The sequence below is a fragment of the Pyrgilauda ruficollis genome, unplaced genomic scaffold (genome assembly GCF_017590135.1).
Source record: "Pyrgilauda ruficollis isolate IOZ18807 unplaced genomic scaffold, ASM1759013v1 scaffold40, whole genome shotgun sequence".
Lineage (NCBI taxonomy): Eukaryota > Metazoa > Chordata > Aves > Passeriformes > Passeridae > Pyrgilauda > Pyrgilauda ruficollis.
Genome location: NW_024525490.1, coordinates 2,816,704 through 2,837,126, shown reverse-complemented (window position 1 = coordinate 2,837,126; position 20,423 = coordinate 2,816,704). Strand labels below are relative to the sequence as shown.

At 37.0% G+C, this 20,423-nt stretch overlaps 1 protein-coding gene across 1 annotated transcript in view; it reads left to right on the top strand.

Annotated features, from left to right (window-relative positions):
- The window catches only part of CSMD1 (CUB and Sushi multiple domains 1), a 1,068,142-nt gene that overhangs the window by 329,077 nt on the left and 718,642 nt on the right, over positions 1 to 20,423 (top strand). The window contains exon 3 of the mRNA XM_041477428.1: positions 4,275 to 4,387. Within this exon, the coding sequence (XP_041333362.1) occupies positions 4,275 to 4,387 (113 nt within the window). The remainder of the gene's footprint in view (positions 1 to 4,274; positions 4,388 to 20,423) is intronic.

The window sequence follows — 20,423 nt, the reverse complement described above, 5'->3', positions numbered from 1 at the left end:
CCCCCCCCCCCCATCTCTCCCTTCTTCCCAGTGACAGTGCAGGGAGACAGGGTGTGACTTTGGTCAGTTCATCAGTCAAGATCTTCTGCTCGCCCAGGGAAAGAAGTCTTTTTTCTGTTATGCTGTAGTTTTCTGTTATGCTGTGGGGTCCCTCCCAAGGGCAAACAGTCATCCCAAAACTGTTTTGGCATGGTCACTCATTCATGGGGTGCAGTCTTTTAAAGATAGGCTGCTCTAGTTTGGAAGCAAGGGCCCTCTCTCCCTATTCAGGTCTCCCACTAGACAATAGCTTTCTCTGACATCCGCCCCCTCTGGCACGAGCACTTTTCCTATGCGCTGCGAGTGGATTTTTGTGTTTCCTGTGGACTTTATGCATTACATGGGAACAGTTTGTTTTACCATAGTCCTCGTTATGGCTTGCAGAAGAATTTTGGCTCCAATGCTTGAAACTGGTTCTCCCTCTCCTTTTTTCCCACTGGCCTCCGTGTTGCCGTGTTGTTTTCCTTCACATGTCTTCACTTCCTCCTCTTCTCTGACCAGAAGATAAACTGCTGCTTGTTAATAAGTGCCACTAATTTAAAGATTTTTGCAAAATCTCACAGAGTCGACAAGTCAATGTTGTCTAAGTTCTGCATCAGGGAATCACTCATCATGCTTCTGCTGCTGACCAGGCAGCCCTGCCACCATTGCGTGGTGGTGCTGGCACTATTTAACACCTCTCTTCATGGCAGGGGCCAGGAAGGGGAAGCTGCCACCACTGCCGCCCCTGCCCTTTCACCTGCAGAGCAGCTGGCTAGGGGTGGCCAGGCAGGCAAGACATAGAAGCACCTGGGTAGTCTGCTGAATTTTTCTATGAAAATTTTTTTTTTACTTTTCTGTAAATGTTTTTTTTGGATTAGTGGGATTTAAAGATCTTGATAAAATACATTTCAAATTGACATACTTGAAGTTTCCTCACATATTTGCCTTTTCCTACAGTTACAACTCACCCCAGAAGATGAGGGTAACCCAGTTTCTTATTAATAGAAACCTTGGGGGAGGTTAGAGTTAAGCAGAACTGAATGACTGGTGTTTATATGTATAGGGTTTATTTTAGAACAATTGCGTTGCAAAGGGAAGCAGGTGTGTAGCCCTTTTGGTTGTTATTATCTTTAGTAACATAGCAGTGTAAAAGCATAAAATAAACACTTTAGAAAAATCTATACAGAAAAGAAAGAGAGAAGGAGAGGGTAAGAGTAGAAAGATACCACTGCCCATGGCTCCAGCAATGAGACTTGATTGTCCGTGTCTTGGTCAGAGTTGTGGTTGCCATCTTGATCTGTTGCAGGTGGGGGAAGCCCATGAGGCAGGAGCTCACTGGGTTAACTTCAGCTTTAGGTTGAAAGCCCAGGTACCACCCCTGGGGTTGGCACTTTTACACTGTAGTAGCACCAATGGTCTTTCACAGTCCTCTGGTGAAAGCCCCCAGAACTGAGTTTGGGCACATTTCTGGAGTCATGGGTTTATGACACCTTCCAAGATATTGCATCTCATGTCAGCATGGTTGGGCCAGTTTTGCCCCATCTGAAGGGATGAATACCTTCAGACCTATGTATGAACATCCCCTGCGAATGTAAATTTCCCATGCCTTCCTCAGGGAAGGTAGATAGGGGGTGGTTTTAGAACTGAGCCAGTTGTGAAACAGGAGGACATTAATGGTAAAGAGCACTGCCCTGCCTCTGCAGGGTCTTACCTGCCTTCTTCCTTACCTGGCTCAAACCTGTCACCCTTGGGTGGGTGGGTGTGCAAGCCTGGCCTGGCAAAGCACTCTGCTGCCTCCACAAATGGCAAGAATATTTCAAGTCACTAGCCATTAACATTCCAGTCTCTCACACTTGTAAGTCTGCAAAACCTTTAAGTGCACTGACTTAGGGTATAAAAGAATGTATTTGTCTTCTTTTAATTGAATTGCTGAATTGCAATGATCATCTGGTATTTCAAGGTGGATGCTATAGAAAAAAAGTACATTTGGCTCCTGAGAATCCATATTGTAGGAGTGACACTTAGAATCAAAGCAGTTTGGTGGTAGAAATCATACCAAGAACTAAGGATATCTACTCATGGCTAAGTTAATTTATATGAACCAAATCCAGACCAAGTGAAGAAAACAGGAATGAGGAAGCAAAGCTTTGTAGTTCTGCACTGATACAACTTTTTTTTTTTTTTTTTTTTTTTTTGGTTTTTTTTTTTTTTTTTTTTTTTTGGTCTTTTTATTGTGGGGTCTTTTTTTAGTTCTCCCATGCAGTGTGAAATGTTGAGGCTAGCTGCTTCTGACTCAAGCTGATTTTCCTTTCTTCCCCTACAATGCATGCTAGTTTCCTGTAATTAGAAAGAAATGTTAGATGCAGGAAATACTTGTAGTGCTATCCAAAAAATCTCCAAAGCCCTTCCCTTAAAACAAGAACTCTTTGAATCACTTCTCAAAGAATAGTGGGACATATAAGTAAGATCAGAGAATACATACCTAAGTTAAATGTGAACTGTCAGAGAGTACACTCCAGATGTAAGGCAGAAGAGATAACTACTCTAATTTATTAACTAGAACAAGAGGCACATTTCCCTAAAAACTGAAATGTCTAGTGCAGGTGAGAGAACATGCAAAAGCATGAACATAAGATGTGGCAAGCCTTATGGTAGTTCTGCAGTTTGAAGACTGAGGGGAAAATCAACCTGGTTATTTCTGGAATTGGAGTAAATGAGGTGGAAAAGAATAGGAATATTAGGTTGACAAGTACACAGAAGGTAAAAAGATTAGAGCAAACAGCTAATTACCATATGGGAGAAAATGTTGTTAAAATGAAAGGAAGAAGTTGCAGAAAGCTTTTTGCTGACTTATGTTGCCTTGACTATATGGCTTTATTTAAAGCTCTTTCTTTGATCTCTGACTCTTCTATTTGTTTTCCAAAGCTCAAAATTGGCAAGAGATGGGGAACCACCTGACTGGCACAATTGAAGCATGGAATTCCTCCTATGTGTTTTTATATATGAAAGAGGTCTTTAATAAACCTAATTTTGCAAAGAGCATCTAGTTCAGTGACACTGCTCTGTTAGTATATTGCTTACAGTTATTTCTCTTCTGTAGCTCTGGATGCCAGTTAATGAACTATAACTTAATTGTCCCATTAATTTCAAAGGCAAGATGGTTTTTTTGTTTTCTTTTTCATTTTTGGGGTTTTTTTAAATTTTTTTTTTTTAAAGGCATGAATTGGCTTAACCAGTTAGATCATTAAAAAAGGTTTTTCCTGGTGGGTTTTTTGTGTTAGTTTATTTGGGTTTTTTAATGATCTGTTTCAACATCTAAGAAGCTCTTTCAGGGTGAAGTTTGAACAAAACCCGGTTTTCTGGCTGGGTTGTCCTATACATACTCCATCACATATCCCTATTGCACGATACAGAAATTAACTAGTGATCAGCTAAGCCACCAGTATAGTTTTGTTTTTGTGGGATAGTAATGGTGTCTTATATCTGACTTATGAGAAATTAATAATTAAAAAACCATCTCACTAGTATCAGCCAGGTCTAACAAGTTGTGTTTAGTGATGTTTCAATAAAGGATCTAAACATTTTTCTTAATCAATTTTACCCTCAAAAATATCCAGATTTTGGGAAATTGTCTTATAAGCAATATTGCAATGTAATTATAGCTTATCCAAAATTCCATTTTGTACGTAAAGGTAAGACTACTAGCAAGAGGGGAAATGTAATTTTTTCTGAAGCTCTTAAATGGAAGTGTGGTGGTTTGTTTGTTTTCTAGTCAGTTAATGTTTATTACACTGAGCATGTGACATCCATGGTTTTCTGTAGCAGCACCTGGAGGATAGACAGGATAGTATAAGCTATGTCAAATTGTAGGAAATATCTCTGAGTCAAGACCTGAGTACTTACTTTTAGGTATCCTAAATTTACCTATCTTCATCTTAAAATCAGTCCTTACACACACACACACACACACACACACACACACACACACACACAAAAAGTCTTCAGTAGGTACAAACAGGTCTTTCTTTCATTGCTTTCTGGAGAGAACATAGGTGTGTTAACATGGGAGAGTTTTAAAGGTCAAGGACGTGTTTGAAATTTTGCAGTGAATGTTTAGAGATGCATCAGGGTAAAACCCATAATGTGTTTGCAGTTCAGATTTAAAAACATGATGTTTATCATAACGCTCATCACATCTACTGATGGGCTTTAGTATAAAAAGTGTTAGTAATTTGTGCCTTTTTATTGCACAGGTTATCTGGATTTCAGCTTCCATCATCTATTGTGAGCACAGGATCTATCCTCACCCTCTGTTTCACCACAGATTTTGCTGTCAGTGCCCAAGGCTTCAAAGCTATCTATGAAGGTAAGAACTCCTCTTACTGGATGTTCACTGTATGTAATACACGTTTTTCATGTTGAAATGTGATGTTTCAATTTGGTTTGGGATTTGAGTAATCGGCTGGTATTACATTAACTGTGGGGTTTATTTTGTAGCATATTTAAAATGCTACTTTATCATGGACATAGTTTTGAATTTTAAATTTAATTTAAACTGATTCTGCATTTTCTGACGGGATTTTAAAATGAAATTTGTCAGGTCTCCAAAGCTGGATTCAGAGATGGATTCATTTAAATGGTTTTCTTATTATTTCCTAAACTATTTCTTTGGAAGCATCTTTAGGCAATGTCTAACTTAAGGGGTGTAATGATAAAAATGAGAGGAGAATGGATCCTAAATGGTCTTGAAAATGAATCACTAATCTTCTCATTGTGGAAAATTAAAAAGATGACAACAAAAATAGATGCATATATAAAATGAAAAACAAACAAAAAAGCAGTTGAAACCTACTCTGTGGAAGGTGATTGACTGCAGTGAAGACTCAGTTCTTGTTAGAAATAAGGCCAAGCATTCCTTGTGTCTACCAAGAATTATACTCATTAAACGGGAATGATACCTTTTGTACAGCTCAAAGTATTAAGGAAATTATTTTTTGAGAACTGCAGCCTTCGTTGGGGAAAGTTAACAGGTACAGTGATATTAAGTCATTTGCTTGTTGGATTATAAGGGTGTTTTGGGTGTAATTCAGGAGTGTTTTCAAACTGAGTGTGTGGTGTTGCTCTGGTTGTTTTGGGGTTCTGTGTGTGTTGGGATTTTTTACAGCTTTTTTTTTTTAATTTATTCATGGAAAATGCAGGGTTTCTAATACTTAAAGTTGTAGAAGTCTCATTTTCAGATTACTTCTCAAACTCCAAGTTATTTTTTCTATGGTTTCATAGATCTAATCCTTGTCTGATAGTGTTTATTCTGAAAAATTTGCCCACAAAAAGTGCCTGCAATGTTTTTATGATGCAGTTGATGTGGAACTGAATGTAGAAAGTAGTATGGTTTGATGGTAGCTCTTTACTAGGAAGAGAATTTGCAATCCATTACATTGATCACCACTTTAGAGAAAGACACCTTAGAGTACCTTAGAGACCACAGGTACCTACCTTCAGATGCTTGGTGAGCTTTGATCATGTTTTTCTAGGACTGTTGAAACTTTACCTTCCTTTCTTGACAGTGACAAAACCTATTCCCTATTGAGATATATCTTTCTTTCATATCTCATTAATGTTTGAAATTATAGTGTCTTTTTAAGTCTCTTCTTGAATTCAATATGCATATTGAGGGGATTACATAGGTGTGAAAGACAGGGGCAAAGGAGGTGTCATGAGTAGGTCAAACTTCTTTTTGAGCTTTTTGTCTGTGTGTGGGTAGCTCACAGAATGTCTCTCCTTGGTGGCTATTCCCCTCTTCCTTTGTCCCTCAATGCCTTAGCACCTGGTAAGTCAGCTAATCAGTCTCTTGTTTTTTAACTAATATGGGGACTAAGTTTCATTGCCATAGCTTTTATAAGCTTTACTAGGTAAATTGAAAAGGAACATCAGAAATCATGAACGCATCAGGAACTGTTATTGTTGCCTCAATAGGAAGCTGCTTTCTACGCACCTCTATTATTCTCTCGTCTGAGATGCATGCAACAGCATATTTCATCCTTTTTATGCAATCTGAGCAGTTTGTTTTTGGTATTGAAGAGCACAGTGAAAAAGGCTAAAGGACATCTCTTGACTGTCAACTTAGAAACACATGCATGGAGCTACAGGCTGTAATATAATGACACTTCCTGCTGGCCTACTTTCTTGTAAAAACCCCAGCAGGAAGAGCTGTAATTAACTGTGACAGACACACCACTTTCTGGTTAAACAACACTGCCCCCTTTCAGATTTAGGGCTGTAAACCTGGCAATGTCAGCGAACTTTAAATTGATGTCAAAATGTGACATCCAGCTCTGGAAAAAGTGGTGAATGTCACTCAAGTGACAGCATTTCAGTCTAGAGACAGGCAGTGGGTACTGATGGTTGTAGAAGGAATTGTAGCAGTGAAGGGTTAGGTGTTTTTTTGTGAACTCTTGGAGTGATTTCTGCTGCAACAGCCAGCTGATTTGCCCCATAGTTTAAGAACTTCCATAACTGTTCCCTAGACAGTTTTTAATAGTGACAGCTTCTGGCTTCTGTGTCATATGTGATTTTGAGACAGGTGTTCAGTTCCTCTAGGAGAGGGGAATACAGACCAGATATTACTAGTCAGTAGAAGTTTTTGTAATCGCTCTGCCAGCTACCCATCCCTGGCTAGTTTGCCTTTCTAAACTCTATGCATATCCCTGGTTTTGGCCAACTCTTTCATTCTTCTCTTGAGTATGCGAATTACTCAAGTAAGGGGAGCAGGGGAGCATAGAAGTGCTACTGAATGCTGCTGCCAGCTGAGAGTTTGGATATTATGGGTTCAGGATGCAGAGTTTTAAAAACTTAGTAGGGCACTAGACCAGGAAACAAGGCAAGTGAACCACTTCAATGGTGATCGAATGGCCTCTGAAGATATACCCATATTTGGTATCCCTAGAAGAGAGAGAACATTACATCCTCATCCCAGGACTAGATTCTGACCTGTGTCCTTTACTTAGTATATTCTTAATTTATGACCTCAGTTCCTGTGCATCAATGACATAACTGGATCCTTTGTGTTTTTAAAATGTAGAAATAAGAACGAAACTAGTGAAATCACATCATGGCACTGTAAGTCTTTGAATATTGGTGGTATTTACACGACTTACCCTGGTGTCAACCATACACCATGTGGATGACTAAATCAGATCGTTTGTGGCAGTAGACCTGAGAGTTTAATGACACTGATGTAGTTGGGCAGTTACTGAATTCTTAGGCTGAAATCTAGGTTTCTTTACTGGATCATTCTTTCACCAGATTTATATGTGTTTCTCTGATATTTTTAACTAATGATGCTTTAATTTTCTCTATGATCACAGCAGCTCTCTAAGTTCTGGTACTGGTGGAAACTTGAACTGTTCTTATTTTCTAGAAATAAAATTATTTATGGAACTCTCAAACACATGCTTATATCAGTAAAAAGAACTATGAACTTCAGAAGTAGTAATTTTAGTTTATAGAATCAGTCAGCTTAAACCGTTCAATGATTTATTGACCATTACAATCACTGTTTCATATATAAACATAATTTTTTAGCAATGGAATTGGAGAATTGAGGGATAGCTCCTCTTTCTGTAATATGTGTTTTTACTTTTTTATAATTGCAGTGAAATCATAGGAAATAGGTTTAGGCTTTGCAGGGACTGAAGAAGGAGAAAATGAAGTACTTGAACTTGTGCAATTTTGCTTAATTCCCCAGTAAAACCAGTTTAATTCCTACTTTTGTAGAATGAAGTTAGCAAACCATTCTTTAAAAAGGTGCTTTGAGGGCTACATACTGAATTTTAAAAAGCCCAAAACACAGTATTGCTGTATCATTGTAGTAGTTTTCTTTGGCAAGTCAGAAGTGTTCCTCCCATCCAGAAAACTTGCTTTTGTTTGGCAATAGAGACAAATGCTCTTTAAATTACACCAGTATCTGAACTGCTATGCATATTTATAATTTGAGGGTCTTTCTTCTATTGAGGTACCGTGGCCTACCATTCAGAGAATCCAGCTGTCAAGTGGAAAAAAATTAGCGAATGTACAAAACTCATTTCACAGTGTGTTCCTAGTCATCAACATAAGATAAAACATCATGGGGTTTAGCTTGTATTTGGATACACTAGTGTCTGTTACTAAATATTAAGATGCCCTCTAAAGCTAACAATGTTTGGTTCATTTTAAGGAGTTTTTTCTGGTTGGTTAGTTTTGTTTTTTTGGGGTTTGGGGTTGTTTTTTGGTTTAGTGGGGTTTTTTGGTTTGTTTGTTTTGTTTTCTTTATGGGTTCGTTTTGGTTTGGTTTTTTTGTGTGTGTGTATGTCATTGTTTTTGTTGTTTCTAACCATATTTTGTAGTGTAGAATTGGTGTACAGTGTTTAAACAACATGCCAGATGTACTGGACTTAGTGTTTGTTCCTTGCTTTCCTTGACCTCTGTTCTATGGCAGCAGCTGTTCCTTGCCAGACAAGAAAGCTGGAAGAAAGTCCTTCTGTTCTACTTGCCCACAGGCCATATTTCCTTTTTTCTTTTGTTCTTTGATTTCTCAAAGCTTTCTGCTCACACCCAGCATTAACATTTATACTGTCAGTCACCTCATCCTCCCTTATGCACTTTCCCAAAGCTTCTTTTTAAATCCCTTTTGACATCAACAGCAGAAAGCAGTGATGTACTTCCATGGTGTATAGCCTTTGAAGAAATTTTGTGGTTTTTTCACCTCTTGCAGGTCTTGTTGTTCTTGAGTATCTGTTATGTGGTAGGAGATTGTTTTGTTTTGGTTCGTTTCTGTATTGTGTTTGTTTTTCTTTATTTGGTTTGATTTTTTTTTTGTTTGTTTTTTTTTAAATGGTTCATACATTTGGGTATATAAAATAAAAAATTGAAAAAAATCCCCTACCAACTTAGTATGATTCTGTGAGTTTGTCAAGGTAATTTTCTCAACACTGTGACTTTTTCCAGTTAACATGGACCCCAGTGAAGATAATGGACTTCTGGACTCAAGCTAATGTCTTTTGGGTTTTGCTTGTTTCCCTCCGTCAAGTACAGAATACCTTTTCTACACTCAATTTTAAGAGTAAAATTTGTCTCGTCATTTAGTCAGTGCTTGAACTGCTTCCTACTTGTTGTCCATGAGTCTGGTTAAAGGCTGTGTAGCTCTCTCCACAAACTGTGATGCAATGATGAGAGTAGTTACTCTCTGGGAATGGATGAATAATCCAGTGAATAATCTGAGGTAAATATTTCAAGTTCTTAGTAGGAAGCTAAATTGGCAAGAAAATACTTGTATGCATAATGATTCCCTGTTATTCAGTGTGAGATGAGTAGTCTCCTGAATATTCAACCATTGCCAGTTAATCTCTGTGGTTTAGTCATGGGTGCTCTTTTATCTATTAGACAATATTTAATTTTCATAGAATCATAGAAGATTGGAAGAAATTGTAAAAATCATCTATCTAAAATCCCACCACCACCATGGGCAGGGAATCCTTCCATTAGCAAATTCAATCATTGGAACAATTTTGATTATTCCAGTGATGTGAAACTGTGAATGACTTGTGAACGTTCGTGGATTAGTATATCCAGCTCAGAAAAGCTCCAAAAGATTCTAATGAGTATCTAACGATGAAATCAAGAGTTAAGCAGTTTGTTCTATATTCCTCTGGTGTGGGTTTTGGGAGGGATTGTTTGTCACTCCCCAACCTGTAAATATTTTCTATTCTGCTGTTGTTTTTGGAGAAAGAAGCAGTGTAAATTCTATGAGTTTAATATTTTTAAATGTTAAAGGCACAAACTGCCTTTTTCTTAGCTTTTCTTTGGTAAGAAAACTTAACTAACATTAATGCTGTAGTAAAAGCTGCTACTGTTGTAAATGTAATATTGACGGTTTTTTTCTATTAGCGTAATTTACCATCAGACCTTTCAATATGCTGATATATTTCTATTTTTAGTTAAATAATTCTTGCTATTTTGGTAGTCTGTTATTTTCAACAGATGTTTGTTGAACCTTTTATCAATATGTGTTGGTATATGCACATGAGGAAATACCAAAAGCTTTAAATAGTGAAAGCAGAGACTGAAAAAGAACCTTTTTTAAGGCTGAAATTTGTACTTGTACAGAGTAGAAGGGATTGTTTTCTGAAAATGAATTTGGGTATAGATTTCCTTTGTCAACTGCAGTCCTTACGAAGGAAAATGTTTGAGGTTTTTTTTTTTCTTTCTTTAGCAACTTTTCTTTAAAATAACATCTTTTTGTAATGATATCATATGAATGACTGTTAATGATGACATACAGGAAAGAAATCATAATGCAGTTTAAAAAAACCCTGATATTTCATGTATCACACCATGCCATAAGTAGTAGCAGCAAAATCTCAGGGCAGAAGAGGTCTGGCAGGGCTGTGAACCTGTTCTGTAAGACCTCTGCTACCTAATCTAAAATATCAATGATTTAGATATGAAAAGATTTTTAACAATATCAAATAAAGGAAATTATTTTTAATTCTACAAAAATTCAGAAAACTTCTGGAAAATGAAATGCTGTGTTTGTGAGGAGAGACAAGTAAAATATTCTGCTTGTGTTCTGATGTGTATCAATGGGTTAAAGAAGTGAAATTCCTTTCACTTAAGTGTTGAATTTCAGCAATATTCAAAGGACAAGGAGTAAGAAATCTGGAATGCCATTTACTTAAAATATCCAAGGGAAGAAATTTCCCAATAAGTTGTTCTAGGAAATTATTTCCTAGAAAAAAAAGATGCTGTACTGAAAGTTGTGACAGAATTGTCGCAATTGAATTGTCTAAAAATTAAATTAAATGTTGTAGTTCTCATTATCAACCTGTGAAATTTGTATCGGAACGAAGAATGACTTTTATGTTATGTTATGACCATTATGTTAGTCAAGTTGTAAGATATGTCAGCTGTGTTCTGCTTTCCAGCTTTCACACAGGCTCAATCTTTCCAGCTCAATCCTTAATGAGGGAAAGGCATCCATCCTGTGGCTGGTAGCCCTTGCAAAAGTAATTACATGTTTTAAGATAAGTTCTTGGAACTGTCTTTTTGGCTGCCTCTGATTCTGGAAGGGATTATTTTGTGCCTCCTCATGACTTATTGATCCATGTAAGAGCTACTTTGATTTTTGTCCTTGGTGCATAAATCAGTAAGAAACACCCTGTTGGTGGTTCATACCTTGTAATGACTTAGTGGACTTGTAGTCTTCCTCCACAAAATTCTTATTTCTGCTACTATTTGAGATCATAAACCCAAAAGGAAAATGTTTTGGTAAAAGTGGTCTTACTAGAGAGAAATATTAAGGAGTTGGTCCTCTGCTACTACGAGGTGCCAGTCCTAAGCCAGAACAGCATGTTCTAGCATGGAAAACAGAAGTGGAAACCAGTGTAGTAACAGGATTACTTCTCTTTATGTGTAGCCTAAAGAACTTACTACAGTGGTTTCATGCCCCTGCTGCATCCTGAGAGATCATAATCCCAGCTGTGCTGATATTAATATCCTGTTTCATGTTCTTTCTTGTCTGTCTTCATATTCGTATGACTAATATTAACTTGTGAAAAAACACTTCAAGAGTTTTTTTTGAAATGTCACAATTATCTAAGTGAAGTTATTGCCACATCTGAATGAGTATTAAGGTTATTGTTGTGATTTAGCCCCAGGGGGCAGATGAGCACCAGGCAGCCTCTGGCTCACCAGCCCCACAGTGGAATGCAGGAGAGAATTAGAAGGGTAAAAGTGAAAAAATGCGTGGGTTGCGATAAATACAGTTTACTAGTTAAAGCAGAAGCTCCACGTGCAAGCAAAACAAAGTAAGGATTTCATTCACTGTCTCCTATTAGCAGGCAGGTGTGGAGACATCTCCACAAAAGCAGATTTCCATCATGTCAGTGGTTACTGGGGAAGACAAATGCCATCTCTCCAAACATCCCTGAGCAATGGCAGCCCTAGCCAGACTCCAACCCTGCCCATTTGATTGCTGAGCATGACACCAAATGGTGTAGAATAATCCTTTGGTAAGCTGGGGTCAGCTCTCCCAGCTGTGTTCCGTCCCACCGTCTTGTGCACTTCCAGCCTAGTCATTGACAGGACAGAAAAGCCTTAACACGGTGTAAGCTCTGCTCAGCAATTTCTGAAACATCCCTGTGTTATAAAAGCTGTTTTCATCACAATTTCAAAACCTCATTCTATCTTCTATGAAGAAATTTAATTCTGTCATAGCTGGAACCAGGACAAATGTGCAGTGTGATCTAAAATCCCATAGATCAGTGTTGTGGTAGCTTAAAAAAAGAACCCCAAACAAACAAAAAACCCCCAAAATAAGCAAACCTCACTCCTACTGAATAGAAAGAGACTAGCTTTGCCTCTCCTTTTCAAAATGCCCTAGTCTTTCTATCTGGACTTTAATTTTTTATTTTAAAATATGTTCTCTTGAAGCTGAAATAGTTTGATAAGCAAACAATATCAAAACTTCCATAATTCTAAAATTTTGTGTTTTCTTTAAAATTTATCTATATAAGGAATTTAATGAATTTGTCTCTTCTCCAACTGCTTTTCTGAAACAAGATATGTACTGTGACTTAACAGAGTTGGCATTTTTGTTTGTTCAGTTTTACAGCCAAATGAGATTTGGTGGAATAACTTTTTGTTCATAGCCTTGCAGATTTGCTGTAGATAGAATTTTAGCTAAGCAGCCTGTGTCCTTCCCTACTCATTCTGTATTTATTGCAAACAGGAACTGATGTGCCAAATATCAGCATGCCAGTAGTTAAAGAAGAAATCTGTTTTCTGTTCAAACTCCATTTTGCCTGAACTTTCAGCTCTGGACTTAGCCTTTTCCTTTTTACCAATGTGGAACTCAAAATACTGCCAGCATCTTGTTCATATTGCCAAACAACTCACAGGAGATTTTTGATGCATTTATCTATCTGGTTGAAAAGTTAAATCCTAATTTCTTTGTTACCAGAAATACTCGGTAGTGCTGACTTACCTTCAGATAGTCCCAGATTAAATACAACTGTCACTTACCTAGATTTTAATGAATCTGACTTGATTCATTCGTGGCCTTATTTGTAAAGCAAGTTATTTTTTCCTTTGGCTGGCACAAAGTAGGGGAAGTTGTAAGGGGCTTTTTGACTCTCAGATAATAAAAATGCATTTCCAGCTATACCAGTTCTGGTTTGTTCTATTCTTTATATTGATTATATTTTTTGTTATCTATTTTCCTTAACTTAAAGTAGTATCACTTTTTATTATGAAATCTGTATTTCTGCCTTTATGGAAAAGTCTCTGCAGCTTATTAAGAGCTACAGTTGATAACTACTTTATATTTATTATGAATCTGCCCTGAATGATAAAGATGACTTAGGGATTTTATGTCTTTTGTTGCAAAAATAAAAGAAAATTGAAAAATTTCTATCTCCTCTGGAATCCTTGTTTCCAGATTTTTATTATTTTAAACTGGCAGAAGGTGTAGTGTAATGCCGGGTTGAATCAGTATTTCTGGAATAAACCCCTGTGGGTTATTAGTACAGAAAATAAGAAGTTAGATTTGCTATGTTACTGTAGCCAGCAGCTGTTATCCTGATTAATTAAAGATTGTATAATTTGCTGTGTTAGATGGATAGTTAGCATATAAATATAGTCACATACCTTGCTTTTCATCTTCTCTTGTACAACTAAACCATTAATAATTGCACTTTGTATTACTTTGTTTTTCATATCCTTCCCATATATTGAAGGTTTCATTTGCATAACTTTTCATGGTTTCCTTTTGCAGTTTGGACAATAAGGCAGATAGATGGAAGTTTGCAATAAAATATACTCATCAAAACAGGCATGTCTAAAGTTTTACTAAGGTGCTGATCGTGCTTAGTAATGAAGAGTAAGTCACTAACTTGTTGATTGTGAAGAGAAGGACTAGATTTCTTGTAGTATACATAATGTAAACACTGCATTTTTAACTGAAACTTTTGAGATTTGTTCAAATTTATGACATGATCCTCACCTCCATGTTTTTGTACTATCTAATGGACTACTTTGTGTATTGAATATCTAAATACTGTTTATTCATCCAAGTAATCTCATTAGGTATATGTGTTGCTATGAATGAGTCTGCAAAACCATTTAGAGTACTTGTTAACTCTCTATTTTGTATTTGTACCCTTTTACACTTTGAAATCTTTTATCTTGTATATAGTGGAAGACTTCCTAAAACATTTATAGAATTATTTATGCATGGAATACTTTAGAGAAATCTTACCTTAAGGTTCTTTGAAGCTGGCTTATAGGATTGACTTGAAAAGGGCTATGGAGGCATGGAAGATCACACAATCTCCTTGACCGTATTAGATCTGTGCCTTTCTTACAGTTGCTTAACAACACGAGGCACATCTGTGTTGTGTCAGTGGATTGTAAACCTGAAGTCACAAGAAAGTTAAAGCAGCAGTTTTGGATACGCAAAAATCTTATTTATGGGCAAAGAGTCAGCATTCTTTCTGTGTGCATATCTATGGAAATCCAAAATTGTTAGAGTAATCAGTCTTGAGTATCTATTCATTATTAGTCCAGATGAAATTTTTACAGAAAAGGAAAAAAGAACAAGAGGGTAGTTGTAGTTGCACAAACAATTATTGGTTTCTGCTCTTTTTCCTAGTGTACTACTTATTCTTCCTGTGCTCATCTGGGTCCACTAGTTGATGTTTTTTATTCATCAGTTTAGGATGCACTTGAGGTTACTGTTACTTAAAATTATTTTGTTTTCTCTTTCTTCCATGGTCTGCAATTCCACGTCTCATCCATAGTTACGTGTCCCATGCATGTTAGCTACTACTCTTTTGGTTTTTTGTTACTCATAAACCCAGTTTTGTCTGGGTCTGCATTTCTGTAGTTGACTATGAGTGAGTTGTTCATAACTGTGGGCTCTCTAAAGCCAGGTCTTTGTCTCATCTCTTATTGTTCCTGTGCATGTATTTCCCTGGACTGTATCCTTTATCTCTACTTCTCAAAGACTCAAAGCAGGCTTGTGTTTCTCTGAACCATGTCATTGTGCCAGTTGCAAAATCCTTCATTCTGCATAGACTATTTGCTAGAGCTATTAATTTAAAACTCTGGTTGTGCCATCAGAAGAAAAGGAAGGAAAAAATAAAAGGAAACCAAATTAGCCTTAGACAGCCAGTCAATTAGAGAAATTGCTATTGCAGCTAAATGAAGTAAAGCAAAGCTGCAGGCAAATTTGAGAATTTCATGCAGGGTGAACCTGACTGTAGCAAGAGTTGGTCCTGAGGCCTTGCAAGCCCTTTATAAAGCTTATGGTCATTTACTGAGGATGGCAGTACGGATTAGAGGGCTTCACAGTCATAAATCATGGCATGCATAAAACAGTTACTTCTCCTGCTACAGCTTAGTTTTCAAAATTGCCTGTTTTAATCAAAGTTTTCATTAGAAGTCTCCAGAGAACTGTTGACTGAAATCTTTGCCTGGTCCATGTACTACCTAGCAGCTTGGGTGACCCTTGCCTGACTAGCTCCCTAAATTTGTGATGGCTGGATACAGAGCTATTCATAAAAGATTATAATCATTAAATATTTCAAAAGCCAATTAACATTAGAGGCCTGTGTTAACATTAGAGAAATAATCTCAAAGCAGAAGTGTCTGTTTGCCTTCTTTGACTTTGCAATTTGAAGGACTACCTTAGCTGTCTATAAGTTGAGCATTTTCATCATAGAATACTTTGGTTTGGAAGGAACCTTAAAGACCATCTAGTTCCAACTGCCTGCAATGAGCAGGGACATCTTTTTCTAGATCAGATTGCTCAAAGCCCAGTCAAACCTGACTTTGAGTGCCTCCAATGATGGGACATCCACAGCTTCCCTGAGCAACCTGTTCTAGTGTTTCACCATAATCTTGTAAAAGATGTTCTTAAGTCTAATATAAATCTACAAAATACTTTAAAACCTTGTCACTCTCCCTACACTTTAGACCTTGTTATAGAGTTTCTCTCCATCATTCTTATAATTTTAGGTATTGAAAGGCCTCAGTGGGATCTCCCTGGAAGCTTCTCTAGGGTGAACAGTCAAACTCCCTCAGCCTTTCTTAACAGGAAAGATGTTTCATGGTCTGCCCCTGGACCTGCTCTAAGAGATCTGTGATGTTCTTGAGCTGGGGCCTCCAGACCTGGATGCTGCATTCTGGTTGCAGTCTTACAAGAGCAGAGTAGAAGGGGATAATCACCTGCCTCACCCTGCTGGTCACACTGCTTTTGATGTAGCTCAGGATATGGGTGGTCTTCTGGCCTTTAAGTATGTATTGCCTGCTCACATCCAGGCAATGTGTATTTACAGGTATCCAGGCATCTTATTCACTACTATTCCTGGATCCCTCTTCACAGGGCTATTCTCAATCCATTCATTCTTTAGCATGCGCTGGTATCAGCAAGTGCCCTGTGACCTAGTTGCAGGACTTTGTACTTGGCCTGATTGAATTCCATGAAGTTTCTGTGGGGCTATTTGTCAACCCTGACAACATCTTTCTGGATGACACCACTTCTGTCAAGTGTATCAGCTACAAAACTCAGCTGCACACCTGCTGAGGCTGCACTCGATCACATGTCTGTCAATAAAAGTATTGAGCAGTATCAGTCCTGATATGACCCATGAGGGGAGCCTCTTGTGATTCATCTCTATTTGGACAGTGAGCTCTTGATCACTGTCTTTGGATGCAGCTATCTGCCTAAGTTCTTCTCCACTGACTGGTCCATCCATCAAACCCACATCTTTCCAAATTAGAAGCAAGGAAGTTTGGGGGGACTGTATCCAACATCTTGCAGAGGTCAAAGTATTGCTTTGAGGTTCAGGGACTTGAAAAATGAGGGAAGAGCATGTGCCAGTGAAAACAAAAACAAAAAAGTCATCAAGTAGCTCAGCCTCCTCCATGTCCTCAGGAGGAATTTTTCCAGGGAAAGGGCGGTTAATCCACATTAGAATGGACTACCCAGGGAGATGGTGGATTCACCCTGGAGGTATTCAGGAAATGACTGGGTATGGTACTTAGTACCATGGTCTAGTTGACAACAAGTGGATCAGTTAGGGGTTGGATTCTATGATCTTAGAGGACCTTTCCGTCCTAAATGATTGTGTGATTCTTGATTTATTGGGGGAGTACAGTTTTGTTTTTTTTTTTTTTTTCTTTTTTGATTACACACTTGCAGAAGCTGTTAATGTTGTTCACATCCCTTGCCAGATTCGGCTCCAGCTGTGCCTTCCTTTGCTTTCTTGACCCCCTCCTTCCATTCCCAGGTTCCATACCTATATTCTTCTCAGAATTTGGGCCTGCTTATTAATCTAAGATTTAGACCATGTACCCGGCTTTACAGAAAGTCAGCATTTGAACTGAAAGGACCTTTAGTAGAAATATATGCTTCATCTCAATGGAAAACCCACTTACTTGAAACATAGTCTGAGAATGCTATCTTATTAGAAAATTTTTAATTATTCTACATATTTGAGTTCTTTGGTTCTTTAGTTATCTTTCATTTTAGAGACTGGAGAGAAGTCATGAAACTTTCTAAAACAGAGTGGGCCAGGCTCTCCCATTTCTGTTTTGAGATGAAAAACCGGTTTTGGAAGCTGAAACTTGTGAGAAAACTGGTATCTCTGCTGCAAAATGTGTGAAAATTTGCTGACTTTTTAAAAGATGCAGCCAATTTAATGTACACTGCATATGCATCTTCCTGGTGGCATCAGAGGAAAACTTGCACAATCATCCTCTTTGAATTTCTTGGGTGACTGTGGGTACCTTGCAAGTGAAGAAGTCTCCTAAACTGACTGGAAATTAGATTTGTGTCTGCCTGGATTTTTACCTTCCAATACAGCATGGCTGTAACAAAGAAGCTGGGGGCTTTTTTGTCTTGGGTTTTTTGGGAGTTTTTTTTTGTTTTGTTTTGTTTTGGTTTTTGTTTTTTGGGGCTTTTGACGAATAGCTTCCTTGGCCTTTAAATTCTTATTCTGCATATTTGTATTTAAAAATGTCAATTATAATAAAGTACTGAGAAGGTGCATTTGGGGGAAAAATGAATTAAGCAGTGAGTGATTGGATGGCTGTAGGATACTGAAGTTATCTTCAATGTTGTCAAGTCAGCTCTTCTGTAAAGCAAATGGCAACAGTGATTCAGTAAAAGAAAGTGGAACACATTTCAGTGCTGCTAGTTTGATCAATTTTCACCTGGATAAAGAAAAAGCTTTTCCAGCATTGTGTTGTTGTGGTGTGTGTTCCCTGAATGTGAGAAGTCAAGTATGTGTGGAGTTCAGTCTGTTTGCAGATAATTATTTTTTTGGGAGCCTCACCAGAATTCTATGACAACTGCAAATTCTTACTTCTCTTTGCTCACTGCATGCTTGTCAGTAGTGGGTTTTCTTCATGTTTAAAATGTAGCTTAAAAAAAATTGAGAATAAAACAATAGTTAAAATATTATTCTCTGTTACGTGATTTGCAAAATTAAATGTCATAATCACCTTTTAAAGGGCTAAAGCAGAGGTTTTTTTTTCAGTGCTTAGATAATACTCAGCACTTCAAAGCCATTTTAGGGATTTAGCTGCCCCTCAAATCTTCTTTTGTTTCTTTTTTTTTTTTTCTCATTCATTCCTAACTTTAATCATGATGAAGTCTGCATGCAAAATAGCTTATTTAGAAAAAGAAGTCTTATTGATTTTTTTTTTTTTTTCAGATTTAGATAATAACCAACAAAAAACATAAATCTTTTTCTTTAAAGATAAGCTCTACATTATAGGAATTTGACTTTCTGTTTAGGTTGTGTGTGCTATGGGCTGTGTGAGAGATAAGGGAGCATAAGTGGGAAGAAAAGAGAAAATATACTCCTTGTAGGCTTAGCGATTTCAAGCTGTTTTTCATGAAACTCATGATCAATTCAGAATTTAGTTATTTATACACAGGTTTTTGAGGTTTTAATTTTTATTTTTTTTTCTGGAATAGTGGTGTGAATGACAAATACAAGAAAAATGTACTGGCTAGAGTTTTTTGTCTGGGTTTTTTGTTTGCTTTTCTTTGTATTTATTTCTGTTTTCTAATGATTAGTTGGGTTTGGTTTTTTTATGTAGCAGCAGAACTGATTCTACTTCTTGCACACTGAACCTCTAAATCCTGGTTAATGCAAACATTCACTTAGAAATACAAAAGTGATGGTGGCATTTAAAAAAAATCCAGACTGAATAGAAACCAAAGAAGCACAAACCAAACTCACAAAAGAAACAACAAAACCTAAGCAGGAATTTACTAAGCTCAGGGAATAAATACAGAATACAACCTGAATACAGCCTTTGCTAACAACCAGTAAAATATGAGAGGAGGTATTGGTAGAAGTATTATTGTAAACTTTGTGGGTTTATTTACTGATTTATTTATTTATTATTTATTTTCTTTTGCTACCCATTTGCTTTTGGACGGGCAGAAATAAGGCACATATGTGTTTCTTTTTTACTCCACTCCTACTATTATCAAGTGCAGATCCATTAGAGTTTGCACTTAATAAAATTGTTGTATCTACAGACCCATGTCAAAATAATAATGTATTAACATATCCAAGAAATCACTGGGTTTTTTTGTGGGCATTTTTAAGGAAGTTGACAATTACAGTCTTGTTAAAATAATTAATGGTCATGACTTCAAGTATCAGATGTCATATAGAATTTGAGATCTCACAAGCATTAGTGGTTAGCAGCTAACAAAGTTTTCTAAGACTAAGCCAGTCCATTGGTATAACTGGTGTGATTGTGCTCAGTCAGTTTTAAGTCTTTTCAGATGTTTTGTAGAACCCCCTATTCTTACAGTTTAATATGGTGCAAATCAAAAATTGTGAAATTAGTGGAGTAACGTCATGAAAAAAAATTATTTCAGAGACCTCTCATATTACTGTCATTTTCAAGATACAATTTTTTTTAGTGTATTTTAAACTGTTGAGCTCTCTTACATCAAAAACAACTGGTCTCAGACACTGCTTATGTCAGTAACTTGTCTAGTTGTCTAAGTGGTTTTTTCAGATCAAAGTTGACATTATGTGAATATTCAAGAACAGTAGCAGTAACTTTTTCAGTCAGTGAACCAGCCTATATTGGTACAGTGGAAAAAACCACAATTCTTTACTTGTAAATCCATGTGGTGTATTCTAATGGTAGCTATGAGAATGATGGGCCAAAATTAGTGTCTTATTTTGTGTTTTGGTGCTTTTGTATTTTTATTATGTGATAGGTAAATTTTAGTTCAATGGAAGTACAATGCCAGAAATGTAGACTTAAAGGGTAAATTTGATGTCCCAAACAAGTTAATTAAGGTCTGTATTATTGTGTTTTTAAGTGTCAAG